A 22010-nucleotide genomic window follows, 5' to 3' on the forward strand; every position below is an offset into this window, starting at 1 on the left:
CCTCACTTGTTTGACTAAGAGAACATTTTGTGAGTTGTCACACTTATTTAAACAGCCACTTTTGATACCATCAATTTTGTACTCTCAACATTTCATAAGTGCCCAGGGGCCTAACAAGATTGTTTTATTTCCTAAAGAACTCCATTCTGGGATTAAAATGTATACTTTTATTGTGGGCATTCTCTCAGCCCCCACATGTTTGTGTCATTTTATTTTAGCTACCTTTAAGATTAGAAAACTGATTAGCCAACCAAATTTTAGTTTTAAAGCTTGGAGTATAGCTGCCATTTGCTCAAAGTACAGTCATCTTTGCACCAACAGGGAAGACAAATTGCACATCTTGCATTTGGGGGCACTGACTTATTCAACTGTTATTGCAAGCCAAATGTCACCGGGTTATCAGAAGTGACCAGAACTGGATGGGATTTTTTTAACATATGAAACTGAGCAGGGTTTCCTGTCAAAACCATAGGATGTTTTAACGCAAAATTTGAATATGCATAGAAGGGAAAGAGAGAGGTAAAATCTATCTTGGAGTGGACGGCAAATTTGGTAGTGCTATACATGTCTGATTGTTTACTGTCTGGTCTTCAGTTATGAATTTTAAAGCAATCTTTACTTTGATATCATTTCAGCCATTCTTAGCTCTTAGGAGCAATTGCATCTCCCTTTTTCTGGAGGATGAATGGAAATATATTTCCCCTCTGTCAATCCTTCCCTCATTATAATTTTAGTGCATATTTTAAATCTTCAAATTAAGTTTTGGAAAGTCCCATCTCTATCCCATATTATACAATATATCATTTCTGTTTCAGGGCTGCCAAAGGAAATAATATTTTTTTCTTATCTATTTGGATTTGATTTAACTCATAAATTAAGACTGTTTTAATATACTATTAGATGTATTTTTATGCAGTGAGTTGAAACAGATATTTTCATATGTTCTCTGGATGGTTCTAAACAATAATAAGTTCTTTCTTTTTTCTGTACAATGAAGACTTCTATTTTGAGTGGAGCGACTGTAGCTCCATTTAATGTTATATATAGTATGTGTCATGTTTGTCTTTGAAAAATAATAAAAATATTTTTTTTAAAAAAGGAAATAAGCCAATATGATTTCCGGATAGATGAGAACGCCTTTTGAGTTGTACCTCAGAGCCTCACAGTGATGTAAGTTATACTCTTTGGAAAATATTACACCATTCTTCATTTGCTGAGATCATGGTCCTAAGGATATTAGTGTGCCACTAGACTAGACTACATGGCTATTCCATTTAGCATAGCTAGCCATTTGCTCTATAAAGCCCCCAAACATAACATGCTAATTCCATTTACATCTAACCTCTTTAAAAACCATTTTACATCTTGGAATAGCAGACTCCATAAATTTCCTATTTACTGTCAGAACAACTATTTCTTTTTTGTCCTAGCCCCATCACATTTGGAGTAAAATTTTGCTTCTATATACCACTGATATATATAGATATTCTCTTCTATGGATAAATAAATAAAATTGGATACAAGAAATGTAGTACAGTGTATAAGAATGGAACCGTACTTCTGCTTCATTCTCTTCAGACAGATTTTGGCAGATTTTGCTTTTCTTATTTGAAACAAGTTAGCTGAAAACTGGTGTTATTCCATTTTACCCATAAATATTTACTGAAAGGAAGAAACAAGAAAAGCCACTATCTGATGGATGAGAATTGCTAAAGAGAAAGAAATAGGTAAACTATTGAAGCCACTGAAGAAAGACATTCATTTTGGTTCCAATGGCAAAGACATGTGTTTTAACAAATATTTATTTGTTATTTGGATTTATATGCCACCCAACTCTCAGAGGACTCAGATAAACTGATAGATGGATGAATGTTTTTACTATGGGTTTTTAACTTTTGTATCTTATTTTATTGATGTTAGCTGCCCTGATTCCCCAAGGAGATGGGTGGAATATAAATGTAATTAGAAACATAGACAATTGACGGCAGAAAAAGACCTCATGGTCCATCTAGTCTGCCCTTATACTATTTCCTGTATTTTATCTTAGGATGGATATACAGTATGTTTAGCCCAGGCATGTTTAAATTCAGTTACTGTGGATTTACCAGCCACAAAAGCAACACACACAGAGAGACGCAGCATTTGGAGAGGGGGAATCCACCTAAATGGATCCACTGGTTCGGGGCAGATGAGTTAATGGTGTTCAGGTAAGGTCCCTTCCACCAGAGTTCCACCCACTCGAACCAAGCACATCCGCAGCCCAACAGAGTGGGCAGAAACCTGGATTTAAAGTCAGGTTAGGATGGTACCTGAGAACGACATAAGCCGAATCCAGGAATTGATCCGGGGTTAAAAATGCGGAAAGGCAGAAAAACCCCATAAAACGCCTCAAGGCCAAGCCCGTATTCCGCCTACGCTCGCCATATGCACTTTGCCCTTCCACTTTCCCCTCTCCTGGCTGACCAACGAGCCCCTCTCCCCCCCACCCCACCCCGCCCACTTACCGAAACGCTCCCACTCGGCCCGGTCCAGCGCGTCCATGATTTCGTAGAACTTGCACATGACCGCGGCAGGCAAATCGTAAAGGAGCCGGGTCGATCCGGAACCGGCCATAACCCCCTGGTCTTCGCTATGACTACCGCCCTCCACCGCCAAGGCCAGGCCATAGGAGAGGCTGGACAAGGGGGAGGGAAGGGGGGGAAAAGAAAGAAAAAAGGGGGGGAGTGAGAAAAGAAAAGGGGCTACTTCCCCTTTAAATGGCACTCAGGATGAGGAAGAAAAAGGATCGCTTCGGCAGGCTCCCGCTCATCCTCCTGCGCATGCGCCAACTGCAGCGTGCATCTTCTCTCCGGGACGCGCGCCGCCGTCATACGCAGAGCGGCCATCTTGGACTTTGGCTGTGCCGGTTTGGGAGTCTTTCATTTTTATGAGCTCCCTTTCCCCCTCCCCACCGAATTGGACGCGATCATTTACCCGGGGTAGGCAAAGTTCGCTCTTCTATGACTTGTGGACTTCAACTCCCAGAATTCCTGAGCCAATCATTCTAACTCAGGAATTCTGGGAGTTGAAGTCCAAGGCGACGAACTCTGTCTGCCTTTACTTGGGAGTTAAAAAAAACCCTCTGTTTGACCTAATGTACCCTTTTTTGCCCGCTGAAGATGGGTAGAATGGAGTTACACAAAAGCAACGTCTTTTGTTTTCCGCTGCTGCAGAAAATATACCCAAATGGACAGCAGAATGAGTGAAAAATCGAGGCTTGATGAGAGCAGACAATTCAAATGGATTTTTTACATGCCTGATGAAAGCCCACATAGTATTCAAGACAGTCTATTAAAGCACTTTTCTGTCCTTTTAATGTAGGCTTGCTTGCTTGCAAATTCCAGATTTGAGTCCAAGTGGTTGGATTCCATATTCTTAAGAAATCTGCTTTATTTCCTAAGTCATTTCTCAGATGCCCCTATGGAGCAGAATAGTTCTGAACAGAACTGCATAATTGGAAGAAAGTTTCAGGAAACATATATATATATATATATATATATACGCATAAGCATCAGTGAAGTCAGTTGGTCTTGGAACTGATGTGCATTGAATTGTGTGTTGCTTTTTACTTAGTTTATTTTGATAGAAAATACACTGCTGATTTGTTCAGTCTGATATAAATTATTCCTACCTAAAATCATAGTATGCCGGATAATAAGATTATCTTTTTTTAAACAAATCTGATGATTCCCCCCCCCCTGCAATTTAGTAGTAGTAGTAGATGCTTGGAACAAACTTCCAGCAGACGTGGTTGGTAAATCCACAGTAACTGAATTTAAATAAACATATATCCATCCTAGGATAAAATACAGGAAATAGTGTAAGGGCAGACTAGATAGACCATGAGGTCTTTTTCTGCTGTCAATCTTCTATGTTTCTCTGTTTCTAATTTTTTATAGTACTGTAGCCCTATTTAAGCAACAAGGCAGAAGCTGCTAGTTTAGGTAATAAATTCTGATTATTATTCATGGTTGTCTATTATTTTTTGGGTGTTCCCTGATAGATTGTAAAAACTCCTTTGCTATGATCCTGTAATCCCTTAATTTGAGAGAGTTGAAGTGACTGAATGCACACAGCAGATATTTTTTCTTTGCGCCCTAGTAAAAAAAAACAACCTCTAGCTATTTAGGATTGAAGCATCAACCTTCCGAGTGGGGGGCAAGTGTTTTCAGCACTAGGCTGTACAAATACAGATAGTAACAATGCATACTTATTTTAATACAAATGCAGACAGCCCTTAACTTACAATCACAATCGAGCCCAAAATTTATGTTGCTAAATGAAACATTTGTTAAGTGATTTTGCCGCATTTTACCACCTTTCTTGCCATAGTTAAGTGAATCACTGCAGTTAAATTAGTAACAGAGTTAAGTGAATCTACTTTTGACGATTGCCTTTGCTTATCAGATCGTAAAAGGTGGTCACATGACTTCAGAACAGTGCATCCATCATAAATATGAGCCAGTTGTCAAGCTATACTCTGCCCTGAGTCCCCAGAGAGGAGCGTCATAAAAATCCAATAAATAAATAAGCATCTGGATTTTGATCATGTGGCCATGGGGATGCTGCAATGGTCGTTAAATGTGAGAAATGATGTTACATCACAGCTGTTGTAACTTTGAACAATCACTACATGAACTGTTATAAGTTGAGGACTATCTACTGCTTCTGTGGAAAATATAATTATTATTAGGTGTGTACAGTATTTAGGTTTGTTCCAGCTTGTGGATTCCTGCCAAGGACTTTTAGTCTGAAATATGGCTCCCATTTCAGCTTACTGCACCGGCTCCTTGAATGGCAAGAATGGCTATCTGTTTTCTATATGTGGGTACTAACAGTATTTTCTCTCTACAGGAGATATCTCTTATTTTTTAAAGCCAGCATTAATATATTAAAATATTTTCTGAGAGGAACTTATTATTTTTCCTATAACATATGAGATTTGTCCTAGCTAAGATTGGCACGGTTGCTTCGCTGAAATATCTATCATAGGATGAAAAATTCAGTTATGTGATAGCTTACCTTTTTATTAATTCATAATTTCTTATCACACAAATCTTCCAGATGGCAATATTTTATAATCCTAAACAGAATCAAGCAGTATTCAGGACAAGCCCAAGGAGTAATGTGTATGGCCAATATCATTTTACTCAGGACAGAGGTAGGCAAAGTTGGCTCTTCTATGACTTGTGGACTTCAACTCCCAGAATTCCTGAGCCAATCATGCTAGCTCAGGACTTCTGGGAGTTGAAGTCCACGTGTCATAGAAGAGCCAACTTTGCCTGACCCGGGAACATGGAAAGCAACTACAGGGGGATCCTGGCCTGTCTCAGGAACTGATGGGAAAAATCCAAGAGACCGTCCTGACACTCTTGGGAAAGGTACCCCATGCACTCCAGCAAATCGACAGTGGCTCCTAAATGGGTCAGTCTGATGGTGGGGGACAGATGACTCTTGTCTAAATGTATTGAGAATGTGTGGTATCTGAAGGCGATAACCGTTATCTTGATATTGTGAATTGCCTAGTGCCTGGATGATGACTGGACAAGTATATCATCCAGGTAACATTGGACATGTATGGGTATCAATCTCAACTGCACGGCCAGCACCCTGGTGAAGAGTTTCAGCTCTGAGGAGAGGCCAAATGGGAGGTCTATATTCATAATGAGACCCTGCATAACAGAACTTTAAATATTTTGGTGGAAAGACTGAATTGGTATGTGCAGGCAGAGATCAATCAAAGTGAGGAAGTCCCTCTTCTGAATGCCACTCAAGATAGATAGTGAGCATTTTGAATTGCTTTTAGGTGATATAGCGATTTAAACTTTTTAGGTCGAGAATAGCTCTCCAACCACCTGAGGATTTGGGGACCACAAACAAGATGGAATAGAACCCCTGCCCTAGCTCATCCTCAGGCACTTGATGGATGGCTCCAATGCCCAACAGGTGCTGAATGGCTTCTTATATGAGTGCCTGCTTATCTGGGTTGGAAGACATAGGGCATCGGGAGATGGAGAGCAATTGAATAAAAAGGCCAGATGACACAGTCTCAATAACCCACTCATTGACTGGCAGAGAGGGCCAGCCGATCCCCTATAGACAGATCCAGAATGGAATTACCTGGTACAACATTACCTCCTACACCTCGAAAGGGCTGCCTGTATTGCCTGCTCTTGCTAGCTTGGCAATTCCTGATGCCATATGACCCTGGAACCTCCCAAAACCTGTTCCCTGATCTGACCTCCAAAAGAGGTGCCTGTTGTAGGGAGGGACAAAAGAAACTTACATGAATAAGATAGGAGGATCTTCCTCATATTCCAGTCCTGATTAAGATGGGGTCCAATACTTCCCCAAACATTAGCTGGCCCTTATAAGGTGCAGACACCAACTGCCATCTATGGTGTGTGTCTGATTGCCAGCTATGCAGCTACCACCAAAGCCCCGATCATTCTGGCCACAATTTGAAGCAATCGAGCATGGCATCAGCCGAGTATTGGGAAGCCACCAATAATTTACTGAGTTCTTGATGGTCCCTGAGGTTGGAGGTAGGAACACACTCTCGAATCTGATGAAGCTAGAGCAAGGAGGAACAGGAGACAAAAGATGTGGAGGTGGATGCTCGAGCAGTCCAGGCAGCTGCCTGGTGAGGTTTCTAGAATGCCTGCTCCATCTGGCGGTCCTCTGGCCGCCACAGTTAATTGGGTTTGCCTGGCAGGTTGGTTGAGGAGTACAACAGCAAAATGGGCATCCATCAAAGGAAGCTAGAGATGTTGGGCCAGTTCTGGTGCAACATTGTAGTATCATTTGTCCAACTGGGTAGGCAATGGCCCCGAGGCCGGATAGTGCCTTTGCCGCAAGACAGTGTCCACAAAAAGCGGAGGAGTTGGAATCGCCTCCACTTCAAACGTAGTTTCTTCAAACAAGGGGTCCTCATTGAAGACCCATCAGAACTCCATGAAGCGGACAGCCCCAGCGTTTTTCGCTTTGAATATAAGTGATTTGAAGGGGCTGGAGTGAAAAAGGCCAGACAAAACTGAGGGTCCGGAGCGAGCCACGCATCATCTGAGAGGTCCAGGTCTAATTGGCCCTCTTTGAGATCTGAGAGCCCAGAGAGCGCTCTGGAGAGTGGTTGCCATAGGGGTCATCACAGAGGTCATCACAAAACAATGAAGTGGGGGCCAAGGCCCTGTTCATGGCCTGTAAGTTTCCGAGGCCCTGCCTAGTTATCTCATACCTGCCTCAATGCCTTGCTTTATCGCTTCATTTATCATAGACTACACCTGGGGGAAGTGGAAATGAGACATTGTAGAAGTGGGTCTAAGAGGTAGAAAAAATAAATTCCTTTTAGAGTTTCAAGGTCATCTCTTGTCAGCACTGGGGGCCAGAAGAAGATGGGCGCGTACGGACTTGGTGGCAGAAGATTAATAGTCCATGTGATGAACTTGTGGGTGTGGGACAGGAGAATGAACTGTAACCTTGAAGTAGAAATCCTTGGGAAATCAGATCCTGGTTCCCCAGAGGCATGCCAAGATGACTCCAAGAATTAATTGCAACTTTGAGGAAGTATTTGACTTGGATTCTGATTTAAATTTAGATGTTAGTTGGAACACTGACAGCCGGTGGATTCCTTGCAAGGAGGAACCTCCCAAATGTCGTTGTCAGTGATGGCCAACTCAGGGTTGTCTCAGGGTTCTGAAGCGACATGGCTTCAGAAGGATGAAATGAGGCCATCTCCACCTGGCTCATGGAAATAGCTTCCAAGGATGCAGCATCACCAAAGCCCTGGTGATCTTCCCGAGGCCTTGGGTCACTGTGGCTGGACTTGGCACAGATTTTTTTCAGCGCCTTGGCTTTCTGAGCCTCATCCTTTTGCTGCCCTGGAGCCCCTGGGATTCACATCGGCCTCAGATGAGGGTGACTGGAGGGCCCTGTCATGGAGAGAGGAAGACACAGCTCACTGATGTGAATATAATGCCTCTGGCTGCTTTTGCCTCCCCATTTTTTGCCTCCTCATTTTTTATGCTTTTTTCCCTGGCGATCTGCCATATAGAGGCTGGTAGGATGAGAGCACCCCACTTGTTGAAGTGCAGTAACCGGGAGGTTGGATAGCCAAAAATGCCCCTTATATGAATGGCCCGAAGGAACTAATGAGCAATCAAAATGGCCACAACATCAGAAGACAATTGGCAAAATGGCCACCAATATTTGAGTCTTGTAAGCATATATATATAGCGCAAGTAAAATAGCTGCCTGTCAGATGGCTAAGTTCAAAATGGCCGCTGCTCCAAGATTTAACGATATGCGCCCAATTGGCTGTGCTGCAATTAAAATGGCCATCTTATATTTCTGGCGGGAGCAGAGCGGCTCGTGCATTAGTGCACTGGACTGACAACAGTCTGGATGAGCACTAGCTCCTGCAATGCCCAAGCAGGGGTGCCAGCTACCAGCCCGTAGAAAATCCCTGCTGGAAGGTAGTGAAAAAACAGCTAGCATGGCAATTGAGTTGGGTGCTGTTCTACCCTAGCTGAGCAGTGCAGAGTGCGCAACTCTTCTGGCCATTTGTCACCCAAGCACGAAAGCTCCAGTGACGAATCCGCAATTGTGAAAACTGGGGTAGCACAATCTAGAGACGGTCAGCTGTAAAGCACTATGTAAATTAACCCCACGGCCAGACTGCGATGCCTCAGACAGACAGTAGATGAATTGGGCTGGCACAGAGCTAAGCTCTAAGGCCAAAGTCGCTGAGTCACTAAATCAGTGGTCCTTGGCTGGAGGCTCGGCTAATAGTGAGAGCCAAAGCCCTGTGCCGTTCTCAACCCAGCAACAAGAGATTGAAAGTAGTGGCAGCTGGGGAATAAAACTCATGAAACAAAGCTCTGATGTCTGGAAAACATCTTACAAGAGTGGAAGTTGGATAACACGCATCCTATTCTGCCTGAGGACTGAGTCAAAGAGGGAGAATTAAGGCAGGACAAAGAAACACAATTTGATAGACTTAGTCCTCATTGGCTGAATGGATGGTGTCATCCCATTCTAGGTTAGCTCCACCCATTATGGAGAAGGCCAATATTTCTCTCTGCATAAGCAAGATCCTGATAGCTACTAGATCTTGGGAAAGTATATTGTCCCAGCAATGTTGATGAGTTTGATCTGTAATTTCTGGTGTTCTGAAAATATATGAAGGTGGCATATATGATCAGGTTTGGTATGAAGCAGAAGCTTGATACCTAAGTAGCCTAGTAGATTCTTGAGAAAGCCTGTTTGAAAGTAGCTGGTGCATTTCTAGTTTAGATGTGGAATCTCTCCCTAGCTAATATTCTGTTGTCATCTGACTCAGAAGCTGGAAAGTGGCAGCAGGAGCAATTCCATTGGTATCAAGGTTTGCATTCCCACTTCAAAATCTTGCATCTGAACTTCAGATATTACTAATGAATTGGCTGGCATACTTGAACTAGTTGCATTTTCTCAATCTTTTTCTTTTTTCCGCTCTTGGGTGCATCTGCAGGAGCATCTAAGTTCCACTTTGACAGCCATCTAGTTTTTCCAATCCATCTGCAGATAATGTATTATTTGACTCATATTACACAGCAGTTCCTGGCTAAATCTTAATCTCGGATCCTGTGTTATTGCTACTTTCATTTGTGATATGTTGTCCTCAGAACCGAGAAGAAACAAAACTAATTGCATGTGGATCAGTGTCATGCAGTTAAGCTGCTTTTAAGTGTGCTCCTAGAGTTCATGAGTGCAAAACTTGTTTTTTTTCTTGAGCCTGTATCATAAAAGCATGACAAATGGTTAAGGTTTTATTATAAGCTCCTTTCTCGGATACACCTAAGCTCCTTTCTCGGATACACCAGATCATCAGGTGATGATTTCTCTCTCATAATTCCAATATTTCTAGAACTGGGAATTTCTGGCATTCAGAGCCTTTCAATATCATTCACGAAAATGATATTGCCAAAATGATAGTTTGTTCTAAAAATAAATGGGGAAAAACTTGAATACCAAATAGAAAGGAAACAAAACAAATGCCAGAAAAATCTTAATACTTTTAAAATAAATACAACAGCACTTTGAAATTGAGCTTAAGAGAAATTGAGGGCATTAGCCACAGTTGTGCCAGATCCTGTGCAACTCCTGAGGAGCTGCAATTCATCCTCCTGATCTTCCGAAATGCCACAGCCCCTCCAATTATCGTAGCTCTTTCAAAGACTGGATGAAATTTTAGGCCCTTTTCAGAGAGCAAATGTATTAGGATAAGAATGAGAGCAGGATTCTGGAAAGCATACTGCTATCATTCCCATCCAAAAACTTCCCCTCAAGCTCTCAAAATAGCTGAAATTTGTGGCAGTAAAATTCTGTCACTTTTGTCATTGAATTCTGGCAGCAGGGGGACTAGCTGCATGTGCATAATCTTAAAACAAAGCTGAAGAACTTTTAGTAATGATTTGCACTGAATTTCTGTAAGAGCAGCATAGGTGGAGGCTAACATTAAGAGAAAGGGTAACATTTCAAATTTGATGACATTTTCCACGGTTTATCATTTTGGAACAGCGTAGAAAAGAAAGCACCAACATCTCAGAATTGTGCAGTCATAAGGTTACCACATATATTTGAATTCCTTTTGGGTTCTAATGATGTAAGAGAAGTGAGTTTGTATCAAATTGCCATAATGAAAAGTACATTCTCCTTTACTGAATAAACACAGTTGGCTTAACTTTGCATTATAGGTAAGAGCCTTAATCTATGAGGTGAGGGCCATTCAATATACACTGCTCAAAAAAATATAACTCCAAGTAAATAAAACTTCTGTGAAATCAAACTGTCTACTTAGGAAGCAACACTGATTGATAATCAATTTCACATGTTGTCAGCACATTCAACTTTGTACAGAACAAAGTATTCAATGAGAATATTTCATTCAATCAGATTTAGGATGTGTTATTTGAGTGTTCCCTTTATTTTCTTGAGCAGTGTATTAAACTTCCACTGGCAGTAATTTTCTGGTTCCCATGCTCTTGTATTGCCATTGGTAAATTTGACCCTAAAGAGGCTGGTGTACTAATTAGGATTAGCTATTGATAAAGAAATGGAGGAAAACTACCCCAGCCTCTTTTTTTTTAACTCCATGTTTTTGAGATGAGAAAAGTCAGCTCTAATAATGGCGATACTGCTTCAAGGCATTTCCATTTATGTTTGCTCCTGACCTTCTCATTTTGGGGTAGGGAAATCTTTAACTATAGGCTAACCCTTTATGATAGATTCACAACACATGGAGTCATATTTGACCAGATCGGCCAAAACTAAGAATGGCCACAACTCTTTAATATTAATAAGTCTTAATAAGACTCTTGTCTCAACTATTGGACAGATACTAATGATATCTACAGCCCAGCTACAGAATAAGTTACAATTTTTTTTAATATATTGGGCCTTAGATTTCACTGACACAGTATAGCTAATCATATTTGTTCTGTGATCTCTTACATTGTGACTATGTGATAAATAATTTCTATTTTCCTAAATATTGCCCTAAAATAGATGTTGAAAAAATGCTTCCTGTAACATAAAATAAACATTACCATGCTATTATTAAAAATTAAATATCGAAGAAACATATCTAGCCTGTTTACACTGATGTATAAAGTATTTTATGATAGGGAGGTAAAAAAGTGATGAACATTTTGTATTAATAAATAACATGAAACACTGTAGATGAAAAAATAATTCTCCATTAAATCCCCCTTAGAGTTTTATGAAACTCAAAAACATCTTCTGCACCCTGATAATTTTTTGGGGGGGATGGGTTTAATTTTAAAAAAAGAAATACTCTTGCAGCAGTGAAACTTGGCTAGTCAAGAAGATAGCCACTTTTCAATCAACTCAAAAGCTAAAAGACATCCTCGGCCACAACAGAGAAAAAAATATTATATTTTAATGGCAGGGCAGAACATTTCTACCTTGGTAATAAAAGGCTCAAACAGATCTGTTAACATTTTACATAGATTTATAATCCAATTCTAGCACAGAATACAGTACTTACCAACATGAGATGCAACTAGATTACTGTGTAGAATGCATGCTGAGTGCTAAAACTGGACCTGCATTTATTTTTATATTGATATATGCAGTTTCCACAGTATCCCCCCCCCCAAAAAATACTGATAGTTTAATAACAACAAAAGATAGAGACACTCATAAAGAAAGGACTTTTTCTTGTAAATTTATAAGGCAAACGTTTTATATAATAAATAGGATACAAGGGTAGGGAGGGATTTTGGTGGATTTCTTTTAAACATATACATGTACATTCAGATGGATTTTGTTATTTTCTTATTGAAATTATACAAATTTTCCTTTATTAAATTTCTTTTTTCTTTTTTTTAAATATAGTCAGTGCTTTCAGTCTTTTTTTTTTTTTGGCTGTAGACAAAACCTACAAAAAGAGCAATCAATTTTTAAGTTTTATTAAACAATCTACTCAGAATTCTTAAAAGTAATTGTCCCAAAAACGCATCAAACAAATGCAAAGTGTAGTCAGGAAATATGGGTGGGAGTACACAATAAAGTATATACTGTATATTTAAAATTCTTCAAAAGAGCCAAGGAAGTTCTACTTAACCTCAATGGAAAGTTTTTTAATATTTTCCTAAAATTAGATATTCAGTATAGAAGGATCATTCATACGGATCAACTGTGATTTTTCAACATTAAAAATATTAGTGGGACAATCCTTAAGACAACATAGAGCCCAACTAATAGAGTGCTAATTATTATTTTTGGAGTTTCAATGCATTCTTAAAACTTATAACGCTACATCCTGATTTGCTACTTTATTCTTCTCCCCTTAATGGGTGTTGAATGAAGGAATCTACAGAACCACTTTCCTTTTTTTCCTATATTGCCTTCTGGTGGTGGATTATTAAAAATGAAAACTTTATGAAGTTCCTTCTGGGTTTTGTTTCATGTTTTTACAATTGCATTCCGGCCAAATGAATGTTTCAATGAAGGAGTCTAAGTATATTCTAATTTCTTTGATACACTGACTTCTGGTAGTAGATTATTAGAAATTGAAGCATACAAAATACCCTGGGAAGTTGTTTAAAAAATTGCCTAAACTACCCCTTTCTCCCTACTGCCAATGGTAAGACAAAAATAAAAGCATATACCTTTCCTCCCTTTTAAAATATATACATATATTTGACACTCACATTTGAAGCATTTGTGCCTGGAACAATTACTTTACAGAAATGTTCACGATACATACTCGTGGACCATTAAAATAAAACACACACACACACACACACAAAAGGTTTTCATTGACATTCCTTTTTTCAGGGTGGGGAGATAAAACCCTACACACAATGAGTCTCAAATACCACAGTTCTTTTCTGTTACATCCCCCATCAGGAAAAAAAAAAACACTATTTAAAAGAAAATAAAGAAACAACTCCCACCCCAACCCCAAATTCTGTGTCTCTGGAATTTATTTTTTTAAAGAAATGTCACTGGATAGAGTTGGCTATGTGAGGATTAAGAGCTGTACAAGGTAGCAAGCACTCAGCATACATTTAATAACAGTCCTTGCAATATTTGGTCTTATAGTGATCACTACTGAATTGTGAAGCAGAAGGAAGTTGGTTTGTTATTAGCGGCATGTTGATTTATGGAAGCAGGAGAAAGGATTTCCCACCATCCCTCCTGTACAATAAAGGGAGGAAACCTCTGGGTTTTTTTTTTGCACTCATAAAGATCAATGTCCAACTCTTCTGCCACTTCATGCAGAGATAACACAACCACAGTAAGTACTGCTCATCTACATGGCTTGAAGGAAAACCATAGCTGCAAGAAAATTTTATGTATTGTCAATTTATGGACCGAGAAATTTTCTTCCCCAACCTCAGTTAGGAAGAATATAGTAACACTGTAACTCAGAGAAGTGTAATCTGTGCTCGGGTTTTGCTTTTGGAAGAACGGCAAATTTAAGCTGCTGCTCTTGAGCAGATATTGCTGATTTCCCCAACTTGCAAGTGAAAACTGGCAGACAGGAAACTCATATTTGGTCCTCTTTCTAACAGTGCCTTTTGGGATATGATGAGAACTGTCAGTAAAGTGCTGGCAAACGTTTTTTTCCCCTTAATGATCTGCTTCCAAACACATCAGCCTTTGATTTGATGATAGTACTTGAGTTGTAATGTCAAATACAAAATTATTAAGTGTGAAAACCAAACATCTCAGCTATCACTCATGCAAGCATAAGCAGCACTAAGGAGAAAGGGCAAAGTCCAATTTCAAAAACCTTGATTATGCTCTCTAAAAAAATACTGTGAAACATGTTTGATCAGTAGAAAAAGTAGAGAGTCAAATTCAATACTTCATTTCTGCAACCCAAATATTTGACATGTCCCTTTTTTGTTCCTACCCTTCTTTCCGGAATTCGTATCTGGATGCAGTGCAACACTGACCCATGAAGGTACAATATCAAATCCAGACATGATGTCTTTGGAAAGCAGACCTAGATTTTTTGCTAAACATGCAGGGAAGAGAGGGGAGAGAAGTGATGGGATAGGTTATAAGTTAAAGAAGGGAACATGCTGTTGTGGAGTGCTTCCAATTTAGGCCAGATGGCATGCAATGCACAAAATGAAAAGGAGTGGTAGGAGAAAATATTAGATTTAAAAGCAGTAGTAGTGGGAGGATGAGAAGCCAAGTAAGAACTTTGCTATGAAGAAAATGAGGAAGAGCACTAAAAAGTTGAGTTTAGGACCAATAGTTTCCCCCCAAAAAATTACACTACAGACTAATTGAAATAGCCATAATCAATAGAGCTAAATCATACCAATAATGTTAATTAGGCTCTAGTTAAACTGAAAATATTTTTAGAGGTAAGTCACAATACAGACCAAATACTTCACATTTTCTTCACTTTATCTTCTTAGACTCAAGTCAATGCCCTTCCCAACAAGTAGATTTGAGTGCAAAAAAATAAAATGTTGACTATATGTGACCATCCTGTTATTTTTCAAACCCTTTGAGCAAAAAGAAATCCCCTTCCAAAAGTGTGAGACCAGACCAGCTGAATGTATCTTGTTCTGGCATTTACTGGCAGACAATTGTGAAGGATGTTTTTCCTTGCTAGGATACTGAAAATTAGGAGTAATAGTAAAGAAAGCAACATGTAATAATTTCTCAACAGACCATACCATTCCTTGCTTGTCAGTCTGTTATCCTTATTTGGTAGTGGTGCAATAAGCAGAAAAAAAGCTACCCCTCATTTATAATGCAATATACAGATATATAAAATTAGACATTTTTTTTCCTGTGTCTACTTGGTGCCTTAAAAAAAAACACCACACACGCACACACACACACACAAAACAAATTAAAATCCCCAAACAAAAAAGATTTTAGATCTAACGTTAAACTCTACACATTATTGGATAATAATTGAAACTGACAAGAAGTTTATTTTCACTTGACACAGAAACATCAGGTGGTTCACAATGCTAACAAGGTAAATCCCTCTTGCACAGTCTCTCAAACTCCAGGCACTATCCACATGTGTCTTCAGGATGAGCTGGGTGGAAGTGGGCAGAGCTAGGAGCAAAGATAGTCACTTTGTATCCCTGTAAATAAGCAGTTTGCCAGTGAAGCTACTACTGATGGAAAAGCAGCTAGTTCCAACAGCATCTTTAGAAGGAAGGGTGGGAAGAGGTCAGACTTCTACTCCTGCTCTACTTTCTCAATACTTTCTTTGGGTTGAACTAGATTTTGGTGGAAGACCCAGGTCTGTAATCAGCCGCAAAGCGGAGCAAGACAAATGTCATATGCAGCAAAGAAATGTTCATGTGCTGGGAGGAAGGCAGGAAGAGTCAGAAAAAAAGCAAGCAGAATTAAAACTTTTTGCTTGCCTGCTGCTTCTCTGGTGCAAACCGGCCTCTCTTACAATCACTTTGTAGCAATCAAGCAGCAATCCTGGTCTGCCTACAAGGATCTAGTTTGGCTCTTACTGACAAAATGAACCTTCAAGTTCCCACCCTACATCACAACTCAAGGAAGGGAAATAGTGTACAAGCGTCATCTTTTAACTTGTTTGGAATGTCAAGACACATGAGATTTAAAAAGCAACCCTGTGGTTTTACACGTTTTTCAAATCCAGGTAACGATAGATTAGACTAAGTACAATATGCCTTTTGATGATATATGGGGTACTGATATTCTAATTTGGATTTTTGTTTCAAATTCCATACATGTTCATAGGTATGCTTAATTAAAAGTATGCCAAAATCTTAATGTTTGAAGCTCCTTTTAATATCCTCATATTAAATTTAACCCATTCTTAAACTATTTGCAAGACATTGTTAAAACCATGTGATCTCAATGGGCTTGTGGCTCTAGTATCCACACAAATAGGAAAAAAGCAAGAAAGAATATTCTTCTCTTGGCTTTAAAGTGCATTATTCTCCCCCATGAAAACATTTTTTTAAGGGAGGGAGAGGTATTTCCATCATGAGGGCAACTAATTGCCTCAACAATGGACATTAAGAAACAGCTGGGAAAGGACATGGCAAAGGGCTGCCACCTTTTTATATAAAGCAGTCACCTGTATCTTTTGAAAAGTACATGGCTGGGAGAGTGCCAGAGCGCCTCTTATGATAGCAAAAGCTACATTTTCTAAATGATCTTTGCCAAATAAGTAGGAAGGCATGAGGCTTTCAATACTCTCAACAGTAAACTAAAGGAGATCTGTCTATGGGTATATGTTAAGTTCAGAAGGTTCAAATGCTAAAAATTTCAAATGCTAAGCATATTTCCTGCAGAGCTACAGCCCCACTTGTTGTCTCAGCTATACACTACAGTATTGTGAATCCTAAAAAGACACTGGAATGCAGCAATACCCTATATTATAGGGACAGGACTAAACTGACACAACGCACTTGCTTAGCCATAAGCTTGTTCTAAATGATTGGACTGGAAATGTGGTTCCCATGTTTTAAAGCTTAAGTGCAGGCAGCTACATAAAGCAACATTCTCCATGTCTGCTATTTCCTCCATCATCCTCTCCCCAAGAATTTTTTTCTATCCCACCTAATTCCTGTTATTAGAATTTTTCCGAGAAGAATGTGTGTAAGAATGAAATTGTTTGTGTCAGCAGGTATCCAATCAGCTATTGGGGGAACAAAAGATGAAGGCACTGTCACACATTGTAATACAAGCTCCACTCATGTACAAGTATTGTGATACTGCACATATGAAAGGGGTGCAGCTTGCATTGTAACAGTGGCATTCTAAACCCAGTTTGTGTATGCTTTTCATCCTGCAAACACCTGTATATATCAGATTATAAGAGTAAACTGCAATAAATATTTAATCTAGCCTTTTCACATGATTTTGTTTAAAGCTATAAACAGATTGGTGACCATTACATACAGTTTAGGCTTAAGTTATAACCCAAACTGATACTTTTTTAATAAAAAAAAATCAATAGTCCAATTGGAAAGATTGCTATCACTATTGTTTATTCTTGACGTGGCTCTGTATTTCAAGCTGGACAGGCTAAGGAGATGTTTTACCATGATATTCTTCTGTGGAAACTTTCAAGATGCATATCTATACAATTAAATTTTGACCTCCAAGGATAAGTGCTCTGTAAAACTCACCCACGTCAAATGGTTATGTCACACTTTCAACTTTGACATATGTCTGTATATTTTTACTATTTTTTTAAAAAGACCCATCAGAAGTGACCCCAAAGTGGAATAAAATGTAAGGTTCTATTCTATTTACCAAAACAATCTCATAATTTAGAAAAATTAATACATGATAGAAGGTTGTCTCTGCAAACTTAGAAGCTGAAGCGAGAGGGACAATAATTCAGTCTAGATTACTCAATCAAGTGCAAAATCTTAGAAATCCCCAAATGCATCCCCAAAGTGTACTGCACTTTTCCCATTTCTTCCCCACAGAGTAAGATATTTACTGTGATTTGGAAAACTCTAGATGGGAGACCCCTGCCCCGCTGCCAAAATAAATTTGTGCCTTTTTTAATATTGAGGGAAAGCCCTTAAAGAGTTTAAATTGTTGCAAAGTAATTTCTTCCTTTTTTCCCTTGTGCATGCTTCTTTACATTTTCTATCAGGTTTCTAAATGTACTTCTCAGCACAGAGACATCATTCCAATAAATAATGAGCTAGTTTCAGATTGTTTATGCTTTCAGATAGAAAGGGAATCCATCATTTAGCCCCAGACTGTAACCCAAATTCTAATGATTAAGAAAGAGGCTTTGTTCTCCATCAGGAGAGAAAAGAAGCCAGCCTCAACCTTATTGCAAATCAAAGAGAAGAAGGAAAAAAAACCCTAACTTTTGGTTCTGATTATGCTACAGAAGCTAAGAAAAAAAATAAATCCATGTTGCTCCAGGATTAAATCTCATCAGTCTTCCCACAGAGAAAACTGAATCTTTTTCTTATGAAAGAAACATATTCTAAGGCTAATAACTTCACTTTGGCTGCTTATGCACAAAGAATTTTTATTCCAATATCTAGTACATAGGCAAGAACACAGAAAAGTAACCGTCTATGCCAAGAAGGCTCTCCAAAGTCTCAAACAGACATGACTCCTGAGAGCCTATGCATGTATGTATGAACTCCAATTTTGCTAAGGAAAAAAATGTAATATTTCTCCCTCTCAAAATAATTTTCCTATTCTAAATTTTGCTGCAAGCAAACTGCTATACTAGAAAGAGGAAAACAAATGCCATTATAGAAATCTCTATTTTTCTCCCAGTAACAACTAACCAAGGCCAGAGGGCACTTATTTAAATCGTAGAAAGTTACTGCTCTGAATATTTTCTGACTTTTAGAGTGTTAACTTTTGATGAAAAAAAATTATCATAGATATCAGGATGTATGTCTATTAGAGTCCTCGAAGACCTATGAAACAAGATGGGGCTTGTTTTATCATTTCACACCACTGGGGAGAAAAAGAAAGCTATTTATGATAGCTACTTTTTGCCAAGACTTTGACTAGGACCCAGGCTTCCTTTCTTCTTATTGAATTATTTGTTACAGTCCAGAAAAGATAGGGAGACACACTAGATTACCTCTGTGCTACAGATTCACTTAATAAAAATAAGCAGACAAGCATGGCCAATGCCCATCTCCTTCCCCCATTGAGTACTGTTTTCTGCTATTAGGAAGGAAAAAAATAGACCTTAATTGCGGACATACACAATAAAACGCTACACTTCTGGCTGAGCCCTGCTTTCCTGGGGAGAAAGGTGATATGTGCTCAACAGCCTTGGAAGAGCTCGGTTGCAAACTGTAGGAAAATTATTTGAAGCAACTAGGCTTCCCAATTCAGCCATTGCCATGTACCAATCCCACAAAAAATTACAGGTAGTTTTACACACACTGGGCTACTTTCCTGAACAAGAAGTAAGGTGGAGAGGTGGAGCCAGTGTTCAGTCCAATGCCCCATTTGATACACACAGGCACACGCTGTACATCCTTCACAGCACTGCGCATCACCACCACCCCGTCAAACAAATAGACAAAAGCCTCCATTAGTGCAAACAGTTTCCTACGCTAACATCATTGATAATAACTGGAAGAACTTCTCTTTTTAACTCTTAGCATGTGACAAGTTCCCACACACATGCCATTCAGCACACTCGGATTGTATCAACAAAATCAAAGGCCTCTCCTTTCAGGATTGACCCAGGAAAGGAGGACAGTAATACAAAGCTGCACCTGGTGTCCCAGTGGTCTCTTAGCAGCAGAGCTATTCTTGGGGGGAGGAGGGGGAGAGGATATTCTTCCCCATTGCTGGCCTAAATGGCAGATGAGGGATATTAGTTCCCCAATATACCACAACCTTATTTCTCTCTCTCTCTTTCATGTGTACACATGCGCACACGGCCTACTGAAAACTACAGAACTCCAACTAAGACTGGACAACTACATTACATGGCACTAGGGAGGTGGAGTGGAATACACACATGGGCCCTTCTCCACCTGATCTGTTGATGGGGCCTCTATAATATGGAGGGCAAACAGGATCAGGGCAACAAGCCAGAGTTTTGAAGCTATTTCTCCCCCGCCAAACAGCTTGCCTTGTCAGTAGTATTCTCAGCAAAGCATGGCAGGAGGAGCCAGGCAGATGGGGAGAGGGAAGAGTGGGCCCAGTTCTGTAGAAAAAGTGCAAAGTGGCTTCCAGCCCTGGGAGGCATGTTTCTGCACCCCACACTGTGCTTTTCTGTATTAAAAATGGGGGGTGGGTGGGATGAGGGACACAGAGGGACAGTTTGGGGGTAAGCTGATTGATTGAAAGCCAGGGCATTGTGGGAAAAGAGAATTCTACCCGGCAGCTGCCTGGAGTCTTGTTTGGGTGTGTGGGGCTGAGAGTGCCTGTTCCTCTCTTTGTTACCTCTGGCGCTCACTTGCTCACTCACCCCCCACAAAGTCAGCTGACCCGCTCTGACACAGGTGTCCTGGTGTCCACGGCCTCGTCCCTGTTTGTAGGCCGGGACAAGGCCGTGGAGGACGACACAGTATCTTTGCGCTCATGTTTGTAGGACACGGCTGTGCCACCAGATTGAGTCTTAGGTGGCTCTTTAGGACAGCCATCACTTTCCGGAGCCCTCTCCTCTTTATAGCTCTTGCTGCTCAAGTCCTGGGGCTCGACTGGAAGGCTCTTGCTGTCCTTGGGGCTTTCGGGGGGCTGAGCAGGGGAGGTGCCCTGGGGCTCCAAAGATGGCTGGTGGGGAGGGAGGTGCTGATCCTTCTTGCCAGGAGAAGAGGAAGGGGCGGGGGTTGACACAGCATTGCCACCCCGCCCTTTAGGGCTGCTTTCTTTGCTGCGGCGCCCTGGGCTCTTGGCAGCCATTCGCTGTCCTTTGGAACTCCATTCCCCTGTGTTGCTTGGAGGAGGAGGAGTTGGCTTGGTGATCTCTATACTGACAGCCTCACGTGTCTTACGTTTCTTGATAGGCAATACTGTCTCCCGGATTGCCTGGATGACTGGCTCCTTGACGGTTTTCTTTTTAGCTTCGGCAATAGCTGCTACTGCACTGCTGCCTGGCTTTCGTCCCCGTTTCTTAGGTACAGCCTGGGGATCCAATTCAGGTTTCCGTTTACGTCCAGGACGCTTGATAACCATGACCTGTCCTGAGGTGGTGGCCCCACCTGTTCCTTCTGCCTTGGCTCCCATCGAAGACGACTGCAAAGGCATCTTGACTAGCAGCTTTCCTGAACTCTTCTCAATTACCCTTTTCACCTGTACGCCTTCTGAAGCAGTTCCTCTAGGTTTAGTAGAGCCGCTACCTTTAGGTCGTCCCCGTCCACGGCCTGTGCCGGGAGATTTAGGGGCTTTAGTTTTCTTAGGAGGCTTCTGTTCTCGTCGTGAGGGGCTCCCGCGTCCAGTCACCGTGAAATCAAAATCATTGGGATCCAGCGAAGTGTCTCCCACCTTCTCAAAATAGGCGATGAGCTCAACTTTAGAACGAAAGGCCTTGCCTTGGGGGCTGCAGTTTCGAAACCAGAAATATGAGAAACAACAAGGAAGGGGAGGGAGAGGAGAGAAAATTAGTGGTAATTCACCAGAGACATAAAAGCTAGATAATCACAATTTTAAAAAACCCTCTCATCTGGGAAGAAGTTGAAAGAATTCTGTGCAATGATTCTGTATTCTACAATAAAGTCTATGCATCAAACATCACATTGCGAATAGGGGGAGGTTTTGAGATTTTGCTTTGTGTTGCGCTCTATTTCTCCCCACTCTTGTAGCTCTGGTGTGAAAACTAATAGAAATATAAGGGAGAGCAATTAATACATTACTAATTCAGATTCCCCCTAATATTTACAATCATAAGGGCTTTGAAAGATGACCTCTGTTCTTATGCCACTGTTCTACCTTTTCTTTTCCATGGGAAAATGGGTTACAAAGAGCAAAGGAAAAGCAGCTTAATATCT

At 40.4% G+C, this 22010-nt stretch overlaps 2 protein-coding genes across 6 annotated transcripts in view; both read right to left on the reverse strand.

Moving 5' to 3' along the window:
• Positions 1 to 2944, reverse strand: part of IRAK1 (interleukin 1 receptor associated kinase 1) — a 35260-nt gene extending 32316 nt beyond the window's left edge. The window contains exon 1 of one of the 2 annotated variants that reach the window (XM_070741394.1): positions 2505 to 2944. In XM_070741394.1, coding sequence (XP_070597495.1) covers positions 2505 to 2613 — 109 coding nt within the window. In that variant the 5' untranslated portion in view covers positions 2614 to 2944. The other variant, XM_070741395.1, reaches the window with a different exon arrangement.
• A 9461-nt stretch (positions 2945 to 12405) lies between these two features.
• MECP2 (methyl-CpG binding protein 2) overlaps positions 12406 to 22010 on the reverse strand; it is an 84589-nt gene continuing 74984 nt past the window's right edge. For all 4 annotated transcript variants that reach the window (XM_070741400.1, XM_070741397.1, XM_070741398.1 and 1 more), the window contains exon 3: positions 12406 to 21562. In XM_070741400.1, the coding sequence (XP_070597501.1) occupies positions 20503 to 21562 (1060 nt within the window). In that variant the 3' untranslated portion in view covers positions 12406 to 20502. The remainder of the gene's footprint in view (positions 21563 to 22010) is intronic.

The sequence above is a fragment of the Erythrolamprus reginae genome, chromosome 2 (assembly GCF_031021105.1).
Source record: "Erythrolamprus reginae isolate rEryReg1 chromosome 2, rEryReg1.hap1, whole genome shotgun sequence".
In the NCBI taxonomy this organism is placed as follows: Eukaryota; Metazoa; Chordata; class Lepidosauria; order Squamata; family Dipsadidae; genus Erythrolamprus; species Erythrolamprus reginae.